Source organism: Porites lutea, chromosome 13, assembly GCF_958299795.1.
Source record: "Porites lutea chromosome 13, jaPorLute2.1, whole genome shotgun sequence".
NCBI classification, from domain to species: Eukaryota; Metazoa; Cnidaria; class Anthozoa; order Scleractinia; family Poritidae; genus Porites; species Porites lutea.
The window spans coordinates 1563407-1585284 of NC_133213.1; the positions used below are offsets into that span (position 1 = coordinate 1563407).

The window sequence follows — 21878 nt, forward strand, 5'->3', positions numbered from 1 at the left end:
GAGCCACGAGTCATGAGATCGGGAGAGAACGTGCATGTGACGTCGGGCAGAACGTCGGGAATGTAATTGACTTTTTTTCAGGCCTGGTCTCTAGGCACTCAAATATGGCGGCACAGGGTTTGTTACTGCACGTAGCAAGAGAGTGAACTGATGAAGGTAGATACGTAGCCTGTGTACTTTTGGTCGATCGAGCTTTATTTTTCTCTTTTACGGTTTTCTTTTCCTTGTGTTACTCGATTTTCCTCTTCCACCCTGTGCAAATGATAAAATAATGGGTAAAATTATACCTGACTATACCAAGGCAGATTTGACACATCTTTGCTTGAAACCACTGCAGCTTCGTAGCTTGTTCTTGATCTTTTTAGACTTTATTTCTCTCTCTCTCTAACCTTTAGGAGGAATAATGCTGAAACTTCAAAGTGAACTGGACAAATTCAAGCAGGTTTTTAAAAGCTCAAAAGGTAAAATTTTGGACTGATAAGGAACAAATCCTACCGTAGATAATTATACTTAAAATTATAGTACAGGGGATCGTACGTACCAAAAACAGCCAACGAGTGAAGTTGTACATCATGAAAAAAACAACAACAACAACAACAAATAAACAAACAAACTAAAACAAAACTTCAGCAAAAACGTTTGTTGATTTGTAGTTGTTGGGTGGATTAGGAGTTGTATGGTTATATGTGCCTTTCCATGTTGTAAGCATGATTCATTACCTGCCTGCGTTTTGTGCTGTTCATGTATATGTTACAGGTCAAAATTATGCATCAGACAATTCCACCTGTGCCCAGCCTGATTGACTGATGCATTAATTTATAAGTATATTTATAAGTATATATAAGTTCAGGTGAAAAATTTTTAACCTAGATTGATTCCCAATTACCTTTATCTCCAGTAATAGCCCTAATTATTCATGAAATAGGGCTAGGATACAAAGGAATTGAGAATCACCTTAGGTTAAAAAATTTTAAACTGAATTTAATTTTGACTCGTAACATATCGAAACTGGTTTTGTTATTGTTCAGAGTCTCAGAACTGGATAAAGAGTGAACAAGTGTGTAGATGTAGCGACCAAGAGTTTGATGATCTACTGAGTTCTCTTACAGCTGTTGTAAGTTTCTAAGTAGCAGTTTACAGCACTGTTTATAGCATACCGCCTCCCATTTTGCACTTACCTGTCGACTCTCAAGCATTGTGCATGAGTCCTTGGATGAATATTATTGTGCTTTAACACGTAAAATATTTAATAAAAATGCTTAATGTTGACTTTGTGGCCTAACTGTATCACAACACGCTAAAATTGTCACCTATTAAATAGCTTTGGAAATGCCCAAGGGAATCAGAACATCTTCAAATATTTTCAACAAGGTTCTGAAGTCTTCGAAGAATCATCCAAAATCTTTGGAAGTCGCTGGGACATTTTTAGAAATCCTGGTCATGGCAAGATGAAAATCTCAGACATTTGACTCAGAAAAAGTTGGCAGGACTATAGAACACCAGCCTTTCAGGTGGAAGGTCTCAGATTTGAACTACAGCTGGACCATCAAGCAGGGTCTATAAAACCTAGTAATATGATACTGGCGGAGATTTAAGTCCTTGGCTCAGTTTAAAAGATTGTGTCATAGTCTGGTAACATCAAGCTATTGGGGTTGACTCTTGACATTTTAAATTCTTCTTTTCTTCACAAAAAAAAACAAGGCAATTAATTAAAGGAGAATTCAGAAGCTTATCATAAGCCCTTTGGTATCAGCTGCATTAATTTGACTCTGAAGATGACTACCGCACGGGTTGTCGAATTGTCAGTCACTGTCAACAGAAACAGTCCTATCCAGGACTACGATCACCCGGACGTTCATATTCAACCTACGTACATGTACTTATGAAATGACTCCTCGGTTCAATCCTTTTGCAGTTTTAGTGTATAAAGGAGCGGTTTGACTTTACCATTCCCAGATTCAAATTTTGTTGTTAATTAATCATTTATTTATTCATTTATTTTTGTAGGAACTGGAGGCTACCACTCTTATTCTTCAAAGGCACATTGATTTAGAGCAACAAATTTGGAAATGTTTAGATAATCTTAAAACGGTGCAGAGGTATATTAAGCAAAAATGTGTTACTGCCTGTACTTTTTTCCTATTATTATTAGATATTATTATTATTGTTATTATAATGCCTTTATTTATCTTCGACAGTATTTAATAGCACGAAGGTTAGTGGGGCTGAGCAATGAACTCTTGCGAAAAACATTTAAATAAACATAACAGGGTTAAAAACTCCCTCTGGCTGGGCAAGCCAGTTGGCTGTTTTATAAGCGTGATCAAGGATTCGACCTTAGGACTACTGAGAAGAAAACCAGCTAGTTGTCAGGGTAGGTCTTCAACTCAGGGCCTCCAATAATATGGAAGTCCAGTGCTTTAACTGCTCAGCCACACTGCCTTCCTCTTGCTGAGAATAGTGGAATTTTTGTTTTAACTTGTTGTAATTTATTTCATTGTGAATTGATTTTATTAGTGGATGGGAAGGAAAGACCATTGATGTCACTGAAAAACTTATTGCAAGTCAGACCAAGGTGGCAAGACTTAGAAGCAGATTATTACGTTGTATCACTCAGGTAACAAAAACGTGCTCGGAACCTGCATGACTTGTTTAGGAGCTGTGTCATGAAGTTTTCCAAAATTCAGACATGGGGAACTGTCACCAAACTGAGTGAAACTAAAAATAACTGCTTTAAACATTAAAAGAAGGTGTAAAGAACACTGACAGTAGATACAAAAGGACTTTCAAGGTCAATGTTGTAGCCAATTTGACCAAAAACCTGGTCAAGAAAGAATAATATATATTTCATTAATGGCGAGAAGAACATTTTTTGCAAGAGCAAAGTGAGTTATGGAGAAATAGCTCAATCTTTTCAGCTAGAGTTGTCAGTAACATTTATTTTAAAGACTAGAATCATTTTAATCATTTTCTGAATATTTTTTTATGTTATCATGTCTTCCAGCAACTTCACAAGAATGGATCAATGACAGTGAATCTCCCAGCTTGGTCAGGAATAGATGTTGATAATAAACAGAAAATGGAAAATCCTCTTGAAACAGAAAAAACAGAACAAGACATAAACACAAACGATCAGCCAGGTCCTGCTAAAGAAAATCCAGTTGAGTCCACAAAGCGAGAATTTGTCGAGCCTGAGGATTTAACGTATTCAAATGTTGGAGAGGTACAAGAGCTAAAGGCTGCACAATCTAACCGAGTGCCGCAAGATCACAGTGTGTCACCTCACAAGGAAGAGCCAGTGACCATGGAGAGTGGTGATAAAGAAAGCAATGTTTATGAAACTGTATCTCTAGAGCAAACTGGACCCTCGCAGCTAGTTCCACCTACAAAACCAATTCCCTATTCATTGTCAAAGAAGTTAAACAGCACTTCTGGTGGTGATGGTAGTGTGGGACAAACTGAAAAGGTACCAAGCGTGTTTTTCATAGTAACAAATTTCAATGGTACTTAATTTTTAATCATCTTCCTGTCCAGCTTGTTTACATCTAAGAACATGGTCTTCAGGTGAATTGCAATATTGTTACTGATTGCTTGCTAAATTGAAGCGTGTAGAAGTTTTACTTTGCCTGCCCTGCCCCCCACCCCCCCTGATTGCATGTGACGGTTAACTAATCAATCTTTGAGGAAGTCACTTCAAGCCCAACTATGGAATGTTCATAAATTTTCCCTGAGACATACAGGCTCATTGTACAAGCAAATTTATTCTCCCTCCTCCATAGTACAAAGAATGGAGGAGTGGGCTGGCTGCAACCCTCCTGTTTAGTTTTAGCTGCGTAATCATATGTACTTGTTGACTGAGTTAGGTTGAGCTTGACAGGAAAATATTTGGCCTAAGGTCATGGTTTATTATTAGACTGACTGCAACAAGGTCCATGTGCCATGACTGGCAGCCAAAATAATATTTTCCTGTCCAGCCTAACCTAACCTAACCTAGCCTGAGAAAACAGCCAACATTTTGCGATGCCACAACTGGTTTCCGTGCAACAAGATGTCTGAGCAACAACTGCAGAAATTCCATACTGATGACATTTTAACTGGTTGGTTGTGTTGCAAGATAAATTTGCTTCAACCAATCATTTCAGTACATATATATGAACTGTAAGCACGGTAATTATTGTTCTGCTGCTCAATTTATCTGCTACTTAGGTAGCATCATTATTACTACACGACATGGAATTATCATAAACAAGACAATATTTTAAACAGCTGACTCTTTGGATCAGTTAAGCTACACAATAATTTTTCTTTGGACAGTTTTAATAAATGTGTATAAATGCAATCTATTTAAGTAAAATAAACTGCCGCGGAATCCTTAAAGAAGTCTCATCATTTGTTACAGCAGGATTTGTCATTGGAAAATGAAATATATTCAAGCACATGGCTTTCAGCACATTACTGATTAAGAAGAAAAAGACCTTGGTGCATATTGTTAACTGGTTTTTTAGTTTAAAATAGAAAATATAGGTGTTATTTCCTTTGATACATTGTATGTTTTTTCATTCATTCAAACAGGATGAAAAATCGACAGCAGATGTTGAGCAAGTAGATGTGGAAGATGCCTGGGTTGTAGAGAACCACCATATACAGGACTGGGATCCTGTAAGTACATTTATCAAAACACTCCTGACAAAATACCTTAACAAATGGAACCATGATTGAAATAGCCTACGGACCAACATAACATATTAGACCAAGAGTTGATTTACGTCATTCATACCATGTGATATATTTTTTGTGTATTTGGTATAATTATTTTGTTTTCAGCAAAGTGTGATAATTGTATTTGAACTTGAAATCTGCTTCGAATTTTGGTTTTTGTCTGTTTTAGCATTGAATATACAATCATGTACAAAGGTGTATTTATTATAACATTTTTTATGTTTGCCGTGCTCTTCTTTCACAGACACCTGTTCTGGAAGAGTTATTTGGGAATGTACACCCTTTGCCTACTCCGTTTGTTGTAAGTGCATCAGTCTTAATGTGATTAATTATTATAATACAGACATTTCTGCTTTAAATCAATGAGTGCTTACCATTTTGTAAGGAAATCCGGTTATTCCTCGGAAAATTCCAATGGAACGGCTAATCTCTCTGGAATTTGTTTTAAAAGAAAAATGCAGGGAAGATACTGTATTACCCTTTCCCGATTTTACCAAAATGACCGGAATTTTCTGTACCATTTGTTTGGAGTACCTGTGCCAGGCTTCATGTTGAGAGAAATAGAAAAAATTTACCGGTATTTTGTTACTGATACAACTCAATCGCATTCCCATTTTGGGGGCAAAAAAATAACAGTACAATTTTGTACATGTACCTTTCAACAGAAAATTTTCATAGAAAGTTTCATCAAAATGGTAAGCAGTTAACATCTACATTGTAAGTCTGCTGTTGCTGCTTCATATGTACATGTGCATTTACACCTTGATAATGTGATTTCTATTTCAGCCAACTACAGAACCCAAGGTTGATAATATTCGTATGGCTGGATACATGGAGAAGCTACCAGTTAAAAGTAATCAGAAAAAGGTACATGCAGTAATAAAAAACCCTGCCATGAGTATAGTTCACTGATCCCCCAGCCCCATCCCTCGTCTGCGAGGCACGTCTTCACCGGGAGAGATGTCTACGTTTTGACGACAGAAATTCCAGACTGATGACACAAATCAATGTTTACATAATAAATTCACTGGCCTGATTGCAAAATGTACTATCTCCAGGCTATCAGATGCAACTTTCTTCGCACCACCCCCCCATGCTGTAAATTACTTTACTGATACATGTATCCTAATAGATATCTTTGGATTTTATCTCTCAGGGTATACTAATTAGGAGCTGGAAAAAACGTCATTTTAAGGCTGTCAAAGGAAAACTGTACTATTATGAGGTATCCAAACTGAAATTTATAAAAAATCTCACCAAGGTTCAAACTGCAGTTATGTAGTGGTTAAGGCTAAAGCTGTTCCTTTATGTCTTTTCTTTGTTTTTAAAACAGGATCATCGTGTTTTAGAACCATTAGGATTTATAAACCTGACCAACTGTTCGGTAAGATGAATTTACCCTTTAACTAATCCACTTGCAAATTCTCCAGACTGAATTGATATATTTCTTATAAAATTAGTGGATGTTTTTGGTGGATATGTGGGTTGAGTTTGCTATCGGTTCACTCCCATGCTCCAAGAGGTTTTGTTCCAAGCACTCTGGTTTTCCCCTCTCCTCAAGAACCAACATTTCCAAATTCCAATTTGATCTGGAACGCACGGACACGTTTAAACGAGTTCATAAGAACTGCTAAGTGCTTCGTTGGTAAACAAATTATTGTTAAGAGATCAAAGTATTTTCTCTTTAGTGACTGTGATCATTTTATTTTTTCAACCTTTATTTTGAGCATGTACGGATAATTGTTTTGAGAAAATTAATTTGACGTTGGTCACCTCTGGGACTTAAAGGGTGAACCTTTTTTGTTTGTTAAACTAAAGTGCGTCATACAAGTTAGATATGCAATTTATAGATGGCCAAAGTTAAAAGTTGATTGGTTTTGTGTCATCAGGTAAAAGTCGAAGATAAGTTGCTGGATGTTGCGGAAGAGGTAAGTAAGCAGTCTCTGCTAGCCTAACCCTACTCTCCCCTCCCTCGCAGCTGTTTTTGTCTTGTCACGCAACGCTTCTCCTGGGAAAGAGCGTTGTGTGACAGGACAACAACTGCTGTGTGGGACACTAGCCTGGCTTAGTCTCTGTGGCCGGTATTGTTTATTTGTCCCTCTGTAGATTAGATAATGTTAAGTTCATGGTGTCGTTACATGTGACCTAGTGTTTACTGGCTGTATTTTCAGGGTGTGAAAGGGAAGTCCGTGAAGCTGAGATGTGCTTCGGTTAAAGAAGCAGAAGACTGGAAAGAAGCTCTTGAAGCTGAGTCAGCAGCGTCTGTGGACAGCAGCACTGTTCCAGAAGAATCTTCAGCAACTGAGGTACTTATGACAATAAGCTTGGGGATTTGTTTAGTTTTGCAAAAATGTTGGTTTTGGTTCCTACGTGATTGGTTGAAGAATTTCGTGCTACTTTCTCAACCAGTCTAAAATTGATGTGGTCGTTTTCGCGCGCTTGACGATTGTTGCCTGTACCGCATGAGTTATGATTGGTTGTTTTGGTTCTGCTGTGTAGATGCGATTGACAGTGTTCTACTTTGACCTTTCTCCCAGGGACAAAAGGCTGTAATGTGGACAGTTCTTTCTGCTTGTGTTTTTTCTTAATTTGTTTCTAAAAGCAGATCGCAACATTCTTCTTTTACATTTGAATTAGGTCCGTGTTTCACTGTTTGTCACCGGGAAACAATGTACATGAATGTGACAGCTAGAAATGTAGAATTTATCTACACTTCATTTGGCGAGTAGAAAATACATGTATCAATGCATTACTGTTAGTAACAGTTAAAGAAATTTCCCCTAAATTGCAGGGCTTGACTATCATTATTGACTTGGGTTCAAGTTCAGTCAAAGCTGGGTTTGCCCAGGAAAATGGTATGGCTTTATTTATTTATTTTTATATTTTCAATAACCGTTTTGTTTTCGGCAACTTACTCTTGCAAACAAAGGATAAAGCTCGCGCTAAAGTAGTATTTGCCCAGCTCTTGAAAAACGGCCAGAGATGCAATGTCTTGTATAAAATTAGGTAGCAATGCATTACAAAATACCGTGCCAAACAAGCTCAGTTGATAAAGAAGTTTATAAATACATCACTGATCAACGCGAAAAACGGGTGGGGATCATTCATGATGCCTGACAGGAAAGTTGAGCAGGAACAAACTGATGAATTTTATGTGTAGATGTATTTTTCCTAACAACTAATTCGTGTTTCTTTCTGTCTCTTTTGTTCATGTCCTTTTTGCTTAGCTTGGCCTCAAGTGATATTCCCATGTGTCATTGCTATGGATAAAGAGAATCCGTAAGTTTTCATTCACATTGACTCTCCAAGGTTTATAAGTGTTCTTGTATTATGGTTTCTTCGCAAGAACCCTGTTGTTTGTTTGTGTTTGAGGGCACTTTCCCTAACCCTAACCACTGCAAATAGGTTTTTAATTTATTCATATTTTATTACCAGTGGGATCTTTTTAATTATTTTAATGTTATGAATTGTAAAGCGCTTTGGTCAATTAGTGGAGTTAGCGCTATATAAATTATGCTATTATTATTATTATTATAAGGCAAGACCAGTTAATTCATTAGTATTGTCCTGCTCCTAAATGGTACGTATACACCACAGTCATGGTTGTGAATAGTACTCGACGTGCGCTTCAAGGCTGCCTTCGCTCGTCCGAAAAACGCGATAATATGACGCCTTTTCTGCATGCAGGTTAACCTTTGTTTTGTCGTCTTTGTTTGTTCTTGTAGAGAAAACTGTAAATACGGGCATGGTGCTCTCCTACCAGAGACAAGAAAAACATCAAGTCTCCGTTTCCCATTAAGAAAATCGCTGAAAATTGACAAGGTAAGATTGTCGACCGCCTTGTGTCAAAAGACAGCATTACCTGTGCATTAGAGGCATAAAAAGTATGGGGTTCGAAATAGGCACACATTGCCCGTGCCCCCGTTACATAGACTGAAGACATCTGTATAGAAAAGTTCTTTTCATCGGCTCCCTTTGAATAGTCTTGGAGTAACAACAATATTATACCATGATAATAGACAGCTCTAGAGAGTTCTCCCATTGTTGTCACCTCAATTAAACGGCCATCATGCACTTTATACACTTAGTTTCGCTTCATTTTAAGAATAAGATGAAGGAAATACAGGCCGAGATAGAAGGTGACGACCGATTGTGGACCAGTAATGCTTCTCCCGTCACGCGTGCATTTGTCGCCAAATAAATCAATGTTTCCGCTAAAGATTTTGCTAATTTATGACAAACCTCTATCAAGCGGCTAACCTTTATTAAGTGACTTCTTGCCGGTACCCCGAGGGTGGCCGCTTAATGTAGGATTCTAAAATTTGTCAGAAGCAAATGGCTAACTGCGAAGCTTATGTCTCTTTTCAGCTCAAGGTCCATACAATGGATCTAATAGGAATCCTGGAACATTTGTTTGACAAACTCAAAGTCGATCCAACTAAACACAAGGTACAAACTGCATTAGAATCACTTTGCATTTATAGCTCACAGCCAGGCACCGGTGCTTGTTGCTATGGGCTGTTTTCAAGTTGAGCCTAAGACTGGGTCGGGGTTCTCTGGAATTGTACTCTGGGACCATTTTGGAGATGCTTCTTCGCCAATTTAGAAACGAGAAGGAAACTGGGCCGAGTTAGCTTTCGCAAAGAATTATGGGACTGTTACTAGGGACAGGGAAAACAGCACGTTTCCAGTAACTATCCCAGAAACAATAATATTGTGGGATGCATTTCGGTTCCATTTCCCTTCTCAGTTCTAAAGTAGCGAACTGGCTTTTTCAAAGTTGCGTAGGAAACTAGGTCTGCTTTTGCCACCCAAACAGTCCGATGATACTACTCAACAATTGCAGCCTCGATCCTGTTTCAGGCCCAAGCTCTAACTAGCCAATCAGAACAGAAAATAATGGTAATGTTTGTTCCATTGCAGGTTATAATGACGTTACCGCATGGCTCAGGGCCACAGGAAAAGGTAGGCAAACGAGTTTAGAGGTAGAAACTTCTAAACAGAAGAGAAAAGTCCTACATTCTGGATACCCTGTGGAACATTTTCATCCAATACCAATATTTAACAATAACACAGAAATGTACGTATTGTATCATTTTTATTTGACTCCTTTTGTCAGAGATTCTGACATTCCCTAGCCTGCGCCTCTGCTCGCAGGGTAGACGCTCACAACGCCGAGTTTCTACAGTGTACCATCCCATGTTCACGCTATACCAGACACAGGCGGTCCAAACTCACGTTACGAAAAAAGGGTGTAAAATAATTTAGATGCCACAGGTGACTTTTGTCTTTTGTACCGATGATGCTTAACTAGACACACTATCGCCTGTAATTTTGTACTGTTCATAATGGCCGATATTTATCTTATGGTTGTATTTTTTCTTATCTGTAACACAGGAGGAGCTTGTGGAGATATTGTTGGATCACTTCCAAGTAGAGGCTTGTTACCTCCAGGAACAGGCTGTGTTGGCCATGTACTCTTACAGTGCTATTTCAGGAATAGTTGGTGAGTTGTACAGTTTTATGCTGCATCCTCTTAGACTATGAGCAGTCTCTCTTTTTTCTTAATCCGTCGAGCATAACGCGCAAGAGACGAAAATGATCACGCGCGTGGTGCGAGGCGAACAGAGACTGCTCGTAGTCTAACATCCTCTTGAGCAGGGTTGTCAAAAAGATTTTAGGTAGCAGGAGAATAACAGAAAGTAGCCAGCATGGGTTTCCCGGCAGGGCCGGTAGGGGAAAACATATCACTATTGATATAAACAGTTCAATCCAGGTTAGTAACAGCTGTCAAACATGATAGCATCGATACTGCGTCTGAATTACTAAGTGAAACTTTGGTGGAAGCATGCAAAGAAGCCAGATGGAAAGCGAGAGGCAGCAAAATTAAATGCAAATCAGAAAGAAAATGGTTCGATCAGGAATGCGAAACAGAAAACCTGCAATCCCTTGGGGACAAAATTTCTCATCACATTAGTAATTTAAAACTGAGACAACTACTGTGAGACAAAAAGAAGAGGTTCAAACAAACTTGTTGACGGAAGAAACGGGAGTCTATCAGCAAAGCCATGTCTAATATCGATATGCAGAGCTCGAAAGGGACCTGGCGACAGATAGGAAAAATCTTTAACTTAGGAAAAAGAAAAACACATGAAACTAAAGCATTGAGTACGGAACAGTTTTATAAATACTTTTAGCAACAGAATGCGACCCCTCTCAATAATATACTAGATCCGGAGATGAATATTGAAACCCACAGTAACGAAAAGAGTAGAAGGCCCAATTGATTATCCAATAACTGATGAAGGGTTCAAAGCCGCAATTAAGAAACTGAATGCAAACAAATTTCCAGGTATCAATAATATGTTAAAGGAACTAATAAGGATCGGAAAGGAAGCCATTAAAGGGCATTTAGTAAATTTATTTATTCCAATCTTATATACTGGCAAATACCCTGCTCTTTGGAGTTTTAGCCTCATTGTACCTATTCATAAGAAGGATGATCGATCCGCTAGGAATATGTGTCTCCCAGGTGGGGGAAAACACATCAATAAGGATATCTGTTTCCCAGGTAAGGAAACACATAATTATCACTAAGAATATGTGTTTCCCAGGTGGGGGAACACATATCACTAGGAATAAGTGTTTCCTGGGTTGGGGAACACATATCACTACGGATATGTGTTTCCCATGTGGGGGAACACATATCACTAGGGATAAGTGTTTCCCAGGTGGGGGAACACATATCACTAGGAATATGTGTTTCCCAGGTGGGGAAACACATATCACTAGGGATATGTGTTTCCCAGGTGGGGAAACACATATCACTAGGGATATGTGTTTCCCAGGTGGGGGAACACATATCACTAGGGATGAGTGTTTCCCAGGTGGGGGAACACATATCACTAGGGGTATGGGTTTCCCAGGTAGGGAAACACATATCACTAGGGATATTTGTTTCCCAGGTGGGGGAACACATATCACAAGGGATATGTGTTTCCCAGGTAGGGGAACATATATCACTAGGGATATGTGTTTCCCAGGTGGGGGAACACATATCACTAGGGATATGTGTTTCCCAGGTGGGGGAACACATATCACTAGAGATAAGTGTTTCCCAAGTGGGGGAACACATATTACTAGAGATATATGTTTCCAGGGTGGGGGAACACATATCACTAGGGATAAGTGTTTCCCAGGTGGGGGAACACATATCACTAGGGATATGTGTTTCCCAGGTGGGTGAACACATATTACTAGGGATATGTGTTTCCCAGTTGGGAGAACACATATCATTAGGGATATATGTTTCCAGGGTTCGGGAACACATATCACTAGGGATATGTGTTTCCCAGGTGGGGGAACACATTTCACTAGTGATATGGTTTTCCCAGGTAGGGAAACACATATCACTAGGGATATGTGTTTCCCAGGTGGGGGAACACATATCACTAGGGATATGTGTTTCCCAGGTGGGGGAACACATTTCACTAGTGATATGGTTTTCCCAGGTAGCAAAACACATATCACTAGGGATATGTGTTTCCCAGGTGGGGGAACACATATCACTAGGGATATGTGTTTCCCAGGTGGGGGAACACACATCACTAGGGATATGTGTTTCTTAGGTGGGGGAACACATATCAGTAGGGATATGTGTTTCCCAGGTGGGGAAACACATTTCACTAGTGATATGGCTTTCCCAGATGGGGAAACACATATCACTAGGGATAAGTGTTCTCCAGGTGGGGGAACACATATCACTAGGGATAAGTGTTTCCTAGGTGGGGTACACATATCATTAGGGATATGTGTTTCCCAGGTGGGGGAACACATATCACTAGGGATATATGTTTCCCAGGTGGGGGAACACATATCACTAGGGATATATGTTTCCCAGGTGGGGGAACACATATCACTAGGGATATGTGTTTTTAACAGGTGGGGGAACACATATCACTAGGGATATATGTTTCCCAGGTGGGGGAACACATGTCACTAGGGATATGTGTTTCCCAGGTGGGGGAACACATTTCACTAGTGATATGGTTTTCCCAGGTAGGGAAACACATATCACTAGGGATATGTGTTTCCCAGGTGGGGGAACACATATCACTAGGGATATGTGTTTCCCAGGTGGGGAAACACATTTCACTAGTGATATGGCTTTCCCAGATGGGGGAACACATATCACTAGGGATATATGTTTCCCAGGTGGGGGAACACATGTCACTAGGGATATGTGTTTCCCAGGTGGGGGAACACATTTCACTAGTGATATGGTTTTCCCAGGTAGGGAAACACATATCACTAGGGATATGTGTTTTCCAGGTGGGGGAACACATATCACTAGGGATAAGTGTTTCCTAGGTGGGGTACACATATTATTAGGGATATGTGTTTCCCAGGTGGGGGAACACATATCTCTAGGGATATATGTTTCCCAGGTGGGGGAACACATATCGCTAGGGATATATGTTTCCCAGGTGGGGGAACACATATCACTAGGGTTATGTGTTTCCCAGGTGGGTGAACACATATTACTAGGGATATGTGTTTCCCAGTTGGGAGAACACATATCATTAGGGATATATGTTTCCAGGGTTCGGGAACACATATCACTAGGGATATGTGTTTCCCAGGTGGGGGAACACATTTCACTAGTGATATGGTTTTCCCAGGTAGGGAAACACATATCACTAGGGATATGTGTTTCCCAGGTGGGGGAACACATATCACTAGGGATATGTGTTTCCCAGGTGGGGGAACACATTTCACTAGTGATATGGTTTTCCCAGGTAGCGAAACACATATCACTAGGGATATGTGTTTCCCAGGTGGGGGAACACATATCACTAGGGATATGTGTTTCCCAGGTGGGGGAACACACATCACTAGGGATATGTGTTTCTTAGGTGGGGGAACACATATCAGTAGGGATATGTGTTTCCCAGGTGGGGAAACACATTTCACTAGTGATATGGCTTTCCCAGATGGGGAAACACATATCACTAGGGATAAGTGTTCTCCAGGTGGGGGAACACATATCACTAGGGATAAGTGTTTCCTAGGTGGGGTACACATATCATTAGGGATATGTGTTTCCCAGGTGGGGGAACACATATCACTAGGGATATATGTTTCCCAGATGGGGGAACACATATCACTAGGGATATGTGTTTTTAACAGGTGGGGGAACACATATCACTAGGGATATATGTTTCCCAGGTGGGGGAACACATGTCACTAGGGATATGTGTTTCCCAGGTGGGGGAACACATTTCACTAGTGATATGGTTTTCCCAGGTAGGGAAACACATATCACTAGGGATATGTGTTTCCCAGGTGGGGGAACACATATCACTAGGGATATGTGTTTCCCAGGTGGGGGAACACATATCACTAGGGATATATGTTTCCCAGGTGGGGGAACACATATCACTAGGGATAAACGTTTCCCAGATGGGGGAACACATATCACTAGGGATATGTGTTTTTAACAGGTGGGGGAACACATATCACTAGGGATATATGTTTCCCAGGTGGGGGAACACATATCACTAGGGATATGTGTTTCCCAGGTGGGGGAACACAAATCACTAGGGATAAGCGTTTCCCAGATGGGGGAACACATATCACTAGGGATATGTGTTTTTAACAGGTGGGGGAACACATTTCACTAGGGATATATGTTTCCCAGGTGGGGGAACACATATTACTAGGGATATGTGTTTCCTAGGTGGGGAACACATATCACTAGGGATAAGCGTTTCCCAGATGGGGGAACACATATCACTAGGGATATGTGTTTCTCAGGTGGGGGAACATATTTCACTAGTGATATGGGTTTCCCAGGTAGGGATATCCAGGCCGGTTTTCGGTGCATTTTGACGTCCCTGTTCTTGAGTGGGAACTCCCCTTGGAAATAAAGGTGGCATCTTCGTTTCTCAAATTGGGTCCATGATTTGATTTCTAGTTTGTCCTTAACTTCTTTCGTCTCCAGGCCCCGGTTGTTCAAACGTTGGATAGCGCTATCCACCGGATAAATCACTATCCAGTGGATAAGTATTACGAAAATCAATCACGCTATCCGCTGGATAGTGATTTATCCGGTGGATAGCGCTATCCGACGTTTGAACAACCCGGGCCAGGGCTTTTCAGCTAGAACTTGGGAGGGGCGGAAAAGACCTGGGTATGAGGTTGACTCTCCTTTGTAGCCACCTAACCCATCCTGTATCCTCTCGTTTTGTAATCAATCATGTTTTACAGTGAGATAAAAAAAATATACTTATTCTTTTTTTTGTTATCATTTTCAGTGGATATTGGGGATCATATCGACGTCATCCCGGTAGTTGAAGGTAAAAATCGCCTTTTATGTTTTCCTTAAGCTCAAATCAAGTCACTGAAATTATCAATTTGGTTTTTATTCAACAAAAAAGAGTATTAATGGGAAACCTTTTCCAGGAATTGGCACCTAAATTTCTGACAGTTAAGAAGAGTCAAAGCTACTCCCTGTAGGATTTTTTTGGGGTTTTTTTTGCTGCACGTGCAAAGTTGCTTTTTTGCTAATAAGACCTATTGTTGTTTTTCTCCGTTCTCCGGCGTTGCCTTCGCCGCTTAGCATTTCACGATTCTATATTTCGTTTGAACAAACTTTAATTATTATCGAGAGCTTCGTTTTTAGCCCTGGCTAAATCTATATATTACTAAACCGTAAAATATTATAACTCAATGCAGGGTGTATGATTGAATCTGGGACTACAAGGCTTCCATACGGAGGAAAGCAGATTACAGACAGTTTTACAAGACTACTGACAGAGAAGGGAGTACGGTAAGACACAGCCAAAGGATAAGTTGTTTTTAATTTGGCGTCATAGCACCTACTTAAAGTAATTACTTTGGCCAACGAACCAACAGGAGCTGCAAGCAAACACCTCTAGCTACAATCTTGGACAAAGCTGTTGCGGAAATTGTATACATGGGGAGCATTTCTACACATCGTAACCGTACCGATTCTCCCCTCCCCCCTTCCTCCTGGAAGTAGTATTGCTGGGTCTCCCAAAGAAAGCCGGATCCCTGAGCGTTTGTAGGAAGCCGTTGATTTGGAAATAGTTTTGTCGCTTTAGGTAGTGCGCATTGACAAAAAAAATTTCTCAAGTATTTTTGTCCCGGATTGTGGCGTGTAGTTCGAGTACACGCAAGGAAGCAGAGTCTTGTCTGGTTTGTTGCTTGGAAAGTGGCGCCAATTTTCGCCAATCGTCAGTTCAGTTGCGAAATCTTCGCGCGTTTTTCAAAGGATGTTTCTACCCTGGCTTTGAGAGGTATCTTTTTTGCGTGGTCGTGATTGCCTCGGAGATGGCCTGAAAGCGGTTGAGCACGTAAAGAAAAGCTTCCGGCATCCACTCTAGATACGTTCTTCTGATAATTTTCCTTTTCTTTTTTCGATGTTAGGTTTTTTTCAGAAGTGGAATCCTACATCTCTAGAGCCATCAAAGAAAAGGTATTAAAGCCTCCACAACCATGCGAAAACTAACGAATACGACCCTCCTTTCTTTACAAACCACGCCTGCAGGTCTCATTTGGTGAGCGTTCTTGACACATTTTTTCTCTTTCTTAATGTCCTACCCACTCTTGGTTTTTAGGTATCGTTTGTCGCGAGACAAGTAGATCAAGAAGAAGAAGAAGCAGATTGTTCAATGGTCGTGGATTTGGGAAAGTACTCTATTCCTGACGGAACGAGGTATCTTTTTAGACTTGGCTTAACTGGTGTAGTTTGGAACTTTATATCGCTGATAGTTTTTCGTTACGGTTGCCTAAAAATTCTCTATGCTTTTCCGCTGGCTAGAAATCGCTGGTAAACCAACCATTCCAGCTGATATAAATGTAAAAGGACATTCGCTTGAAGGTTGAATGTGTTAGTGAACCAAAATTTGCTCCAAACGTTTTAAAAACCGGCTAAACTTTCTGGAAGATGTTGCCTAGGTGTTACTTGACTAATCTTTGTTTTGAACAGGGTTCTTACAGATTCTTAAATTCTTGAAAAAGTCTCCAAATCAGTCAGACCAGTTTTCCAGGCCTGGAAAAAGTTTGAAACATAAAGATGAAGTCTAAGAAAGTGGGGAAAAAATTGGCTTTTTTAAAACCTGTACTGATTGGTTTTAAAAAAAAAATTTAACCAATCAGAAGCACGATCCAGATCTGTGTGGTGACACGTCATCAGTAGGGAATGTCTGTGCTCGTTCCTCACACATCATTTCGCAGGGGAATTAGTGGTGGCGTTGCGAAATGTCGATTGTGTTTTCCCAGGATAACAAAACTCTTTACGAACCTGTTTTTAAGCTTTCTCAAGCGTCTTTTAAAACTGGTGTCCTTACCAGTCTAAAAGCTTTGTCACATTATTTCTTCTCTCCTTTTCCAAGGGAAGTGACCGTAGACTCTGCAAGACACCGCTGTACCGAAGGACTGTTTAAACCGTCCGTCTGGGGTAAAGATAATCCGGGAATTCATGAGTTGACAGTCAAAGCCATCATGGCCTGCAGTATTGACATGCGCAAACAAATGTGTCGAAATATCTACCTGAGTGGGGGAGGGTCCATGTCTCCAGGTTTGTTTTCGAAAGTTTATCATAACTAGAAGCGCGTTTGCGTTTTAAAAAATTCCGAACTAAGAAATATCAAGCCTTCTGACGTTTTAGTTGCGTTATAAATTAGAGCAGCATTGCATCGTCTTGTGATAGAGCATGTTTCTAATTTATAGCTTTTTGCGGCATGCAACATTGAAATGTAAACGGGAGTTCTTTCACTCAAGGAATTTTTGAATACCTTACTTAACAGTCAGAGCAGATGATGAAAACGCATTATCCCGGTAGTACTGTGTCTACTGTACTGTTATCTGCGTTTATCAAGAGTGACAGCGCGTTAAATTTTAGGTTTGTTTTTAACATTTTTCTTCTCATAAAATTCGTTAACTCTGTCTTAGGCTATTACTCCATTTCTACTCAGAGCTCGTAGAACTTCACTACCTGAAAACTTTTGGGTGTTAATAGAGAGGAGGAAGTCGTTACGTTTCTTTGCCATGGTAGCAAGCTTTCTGGATCGCGACAAACCGTGGTCCTGCAAATATGGCAGAAAAAACGAAAAAATTGACATGACATGTGTGACTTACACTCAGGAACAAAAGGGTAGCCCATACAATTCTTCCATCGTTCCACAATGCAATAAACCCTCTCTGGCAAGAAAGATTGTTAAAATCCAGACCATGGTACCATGGTAACGTGACGTCAAACCTCTCCTCTATACTATCAGAACTTTGCTGAGAAACTACTTGCTATCATCAGATAACAAGATGATTGCACCGTGTTTTGTTATCTGTTTTTGACTCCTGAATTATTTTCCCTTGATTATCGTTATTGGTTATTTTTTCATCATAAGGTCTCGCTGAACGGCTCCAAGCGGAAGTAAGCCAGCTTACGCCTGTCAACTCACACGTGCAGGTAAGAAGTAACAAGAAACGTTAAAAGAACAGTAACACCAAGATACATGATGACCTTTAATTCATGGTTAATAGTCGACCGCACTGTAGTGCTGAAAATTGTACTTCATCTGTCTTGTTTTGACATCGACCTAGAATGCGCAAAGGGGACGTATGAAGAATGAGACGCCTCGCGTCTCCCCAAATCCGCCCTTTAAAGCGAGGTCATAATGGTTTTCACTTGCGACGCAAACACAAGCATAAGTGTCTTGCATTGCATCAAGTGAATTGAAACGAGCACAATCAGCTGAAAAGAAAACATCGTGATTTAAGTGCGCTTGGGCCGTTTTTACGATGAAGTAAAGACTCTGATGTTTTTACCCGTGCCCTGTCTTGTAGACTACGAGTAGTCCCCCATTTTTCCTCAGGGATAGTAGAGTGAGCGAAACGCGAGCGCGCGTGAAAATCACCCCATGCGAGAAAAGGCGACACGCAGTGGGGAGAGAGAAAAATATCTCTCTCCCCACCGCGTATCGCCCTTTCTCGCGTGGGGTGATTTTCACGCGCGCTCGCGTTTCGCTCACTCTACTATCCCTGGGGAAAAATGGGGGACTACTCGTAGTCTACCTGTCTTGTGTTTCAGTCGCTAGTGGATAGCGCTATCCACTCGATAATCAACCATCCAGCAGATACGCGTTAGGGAAACAAACTGCCCCATCTTATGGATAGAAACTTATCCAGTGGACAGCGTCGATTTTTCTCCTTTTGAACAACTGAGGCCATGATTTTAACTCTTGCTGTCGCTTTCGCTGTTTTTTATCTGTCGCTTGGGTGAGAAAAAAAACATTTTTCTTTTCATTCTACGAGTCGCAAAACGCAAACGCGCATGCGGAAATCTTTCACAGCAACATTTCTTCACCTACTTAACGGTCTGTTTTTCGTTACCTTGGAAACCAGGTTCACGCAGGAGTTGAACGTCAGTACGCTGCGTACATTGGAGCCTCAGTGGTTGCCAAGCTCCCTCTGTTCACGGAACTGTGCGTGTTTAAAGAGGACTGGGACGAAATTGGTCCGGACGCTCTGGAAAAATGGCTAACCTTATAACTGGCTGTTGTTTCCTTGCGTAAACGAATGTAGAGACATATCATAACAACGTAAGACTACTACTCGTGAGATCAAAATTGAAGACAGATAAGCCCATTTTGAAAGACAGAAACAATGGACTTTTTCAGCTAAGTTGATTTTTTTGGGATCTGTTATAACAGAGAGGTCCCCGGTCGCTTCGCTACAAGTCATTTCGCTGCATTATGATGTTGATTTGCTGCAAAATATTTTTTCGCTTGGCTACATACTAAAGTAAATTCCCTTCATAATAAAAGTTAAGTCCCTTCATACCTTCAGTTTATGGTAATGATATTTTCGTGGGATCCTTCTTCCAAAATCATTTTTCTCCGCGTAGCTTTGGGGGAAGGAGAGGCGGGGGGAGGGGGTTCTGTGTTTTCTAGATTTGGTCGGAGTTTTCTAGACACCCTATCCGGACATGATGCCGCGAAACGACCTTGCAGGGAAACGACTTTGTCGGGAAATGACCGCTAAATCTTACAGTGACTTTCTAAACCATATACCCAATTATTTTCTTGCAATCTGCAAAGAATCCAAACGCGTACTATTGTCTATAGATTGAATGCACAGACAATTTATATCGGCCTTATAGTGCATAAGTTAAGACCTCGACATGGGATTTGTCCGTTAAAAAACGAATGTTGAACTCAAGAACCATAATTAGTTTTCCACAACCGGCCGAATTTGTTCAAAAACAGTAGTAAGGTTGCGGTTTTGTAATGCATTAAGGCAATGTAGTTGGTGTCATAGGACGAATAAATTTTTTGGACCGTGATCTTTGTCGCTTGTGTGCATGTCGTATTCGGTTTTTATTTGGAACTCCTCCTGCATGAAAGCTTAATGTGTGACCTTCGAAAAGACACACTGTTTAATAACTGTTTCGTTTTTGAAAGACTAGGAAGTTGTTTCTCTGGAAGGGGGACCATTATTTCCCAAACGTGGTAATGGCATCATCGTTTTACCCTAGAGATCTTCCTGTATTCACAGCTATGAGTAAGTTAGCTGTACCAAAAGAGAATATTCTCTCTTTCTGTACCCACACGTGACTACTGGTATCCGTATCAGAACAGGCTATATGTATAAGGAACCAAAACAGCTGAGAACTCAGCAACCAAGAGCCAAGAATGAATGCGCAACCTCGTTCCCAAACCTCTCTCTCTCTTTCTCCCCTCTCTTGTCCCAAGGGCACAACTAAGAGAAAACCCTGGGAACGAGGTTGATGAATGTGGCTGCGTCGACTGCGTCGTTGAGAGATTCAGGTCGAGCACTAGCCCTTGGTAACCTCTCTTGCCCTTCGTCAGAACGATACGTTCCGACGATAGGCTGGCCGTAGAGAAGTAGATATGAATGTTAATTTCCGCGATTATGTCTGCAATCTAAATTACATCCTTGTGCTTTGTCGTGGCGATGTTAGTGAACTTATATTTTTCACTGAGGAAAACTGTAAAAATAAAACTTGAAAAAGAGGCCCTTCATCTGACTCTCTTCTACTCATTTCCTAATTTCTCTATTTAAGAATTCAAGGAAAAAAACTATGTTCGTTACATTGGCTTCCCGTCAAATTTCGTGTTGATTTTAAAATACTCCTTCTTCTAAAGCCTTTCTACGGTCCGTGCGCCTGGTTACTTAATTGACTTGATTGCTATTTAAGAACAGCTGGGCTATAATCTCCGTTCAGCCAGCGGTCTTATCTTAAAGACTGAAAAAGATTTTTGTAGATTGTTCCTTTTCATCTGCGGGCCCCGAATTTATGTAACAATCTGCTCCTTCACTTTCGTCTTGACGACAATTTTGAATGTTTTAAATCTTTACTTAAAACGCATCTTTTTAGACTAGCTTTTGATATGCAATGTTTTTCACCTGCTTTGAAATATATTTAGTCCTTTAATTTTTATTTAAAATTTTTAGCGTTGTTTACTTTTTAGCCTTAATTGCTATGTTCATTTTAGCTTTTATTTGCTTTTAACCCCCCTTGACATTTAAAGCATCAGCTGTTACGCGCTTTTGATCATATTCACATGGAAAAGGCGCGTTTTAGATTTCTAATTATTATTATATTATTATTATTATTATTATTATTATTATTATTATTATTATTATTATTATTATTATCATCTTTTTCTTCTTCTTCCTCTCTTCTCCCTTCCCATCACCCCCTGCTCCCGCCGTGCGTTACGCGCGAAGACGACTGGGGACGAGTCAATGTTTGAATAATGTTTTTAGTTTTTCGTTGAAACACTATTGAAGCTGTGATAGCTTTTGATCTGTTCGATCCTTTTTTCTCTAGCTCTCTCCCTCTCTCTGTGACGTCTATCTTTCTTTCCCTAGCTGTGAAAGTAAATTAAATTACCAAGAAAATTCTACTCAGCCACAGCGTCCTTATTCATAATTGATATTTGCAGCGGTTTCTTAATATAACAGGATGACCGTTTATTAAGCTTTCCAGGCTTCATAAACAATGATGCGTCAATAAAGAAAAAGGAATATCAGTTTTCATTGAAAAATTGAGACAGGTGCAATAAGACTTACGTAATTTTTTAAACACGACTGAATATATGCAAAGTGCG

The 21878-nt window shown here is 40.2% G+C and overlaps 1 protein-coding gene across 2 annotated transcripts; it reads left to right on the forward strand.

Moving 5' to 3' along the window:
- The first annotated feature begins 72 nt into the window (after positions 1 to 72).
- Positions 73 to 20086, forward strand: LOC140923045 (uncharacterized). Of its 2 annotated transcripts, XM_073373103.1 has the most exons (26): positions 73 to 156; positions 396 to 461; positions 1029 to 1114; positions 2008 to 2099; positions 2518 to 2617; positions 3005 to 3466; positions 4573 to 4659; positions 4964 to 5020; positions 5506 to 5586; positions 5876 to 5944; positions 6053 to 6103; positions 6609 to 6647; positions 6891 to 7025; positions 7511 to 7574; positions 7947 to 7998; positions 8445 to 8541; positions 9088 to 9168; positions 9643 to 9684; positions 10117 to 10225; positions 15036 to 15077; positions 15457 to 15550; positions 16171 to 16219; positions 16362 to 16459; positions 17139 to 17323; positions 18150 to 18211; positions 19147 to 20086. In XM_073373103.1, exons 2-26 carry the CDS (start codon positions 404 to 406, stop codon positions 19291 to 19293), a joined length of 2439 nt encoding a protein of 812 aa, XP_073229204.1. In that variant the 5' UTR covers positions 73 to 156; positions 396 to 403; the 3' UTR covers positions 19294 to 20086. The 2 variants fall into 2 exon arrangements, with proteins under 2 accessions (XP_073229204.1, XP_073229205.1); XM_073373104.1 differs by lacking the exon at positions 1029 to 1114 and having other exon boundaries at positions 92 to 156.
- The last annotated feature ends 1792 nt before the right edge of the window (positions 20087 to 21878 follow it).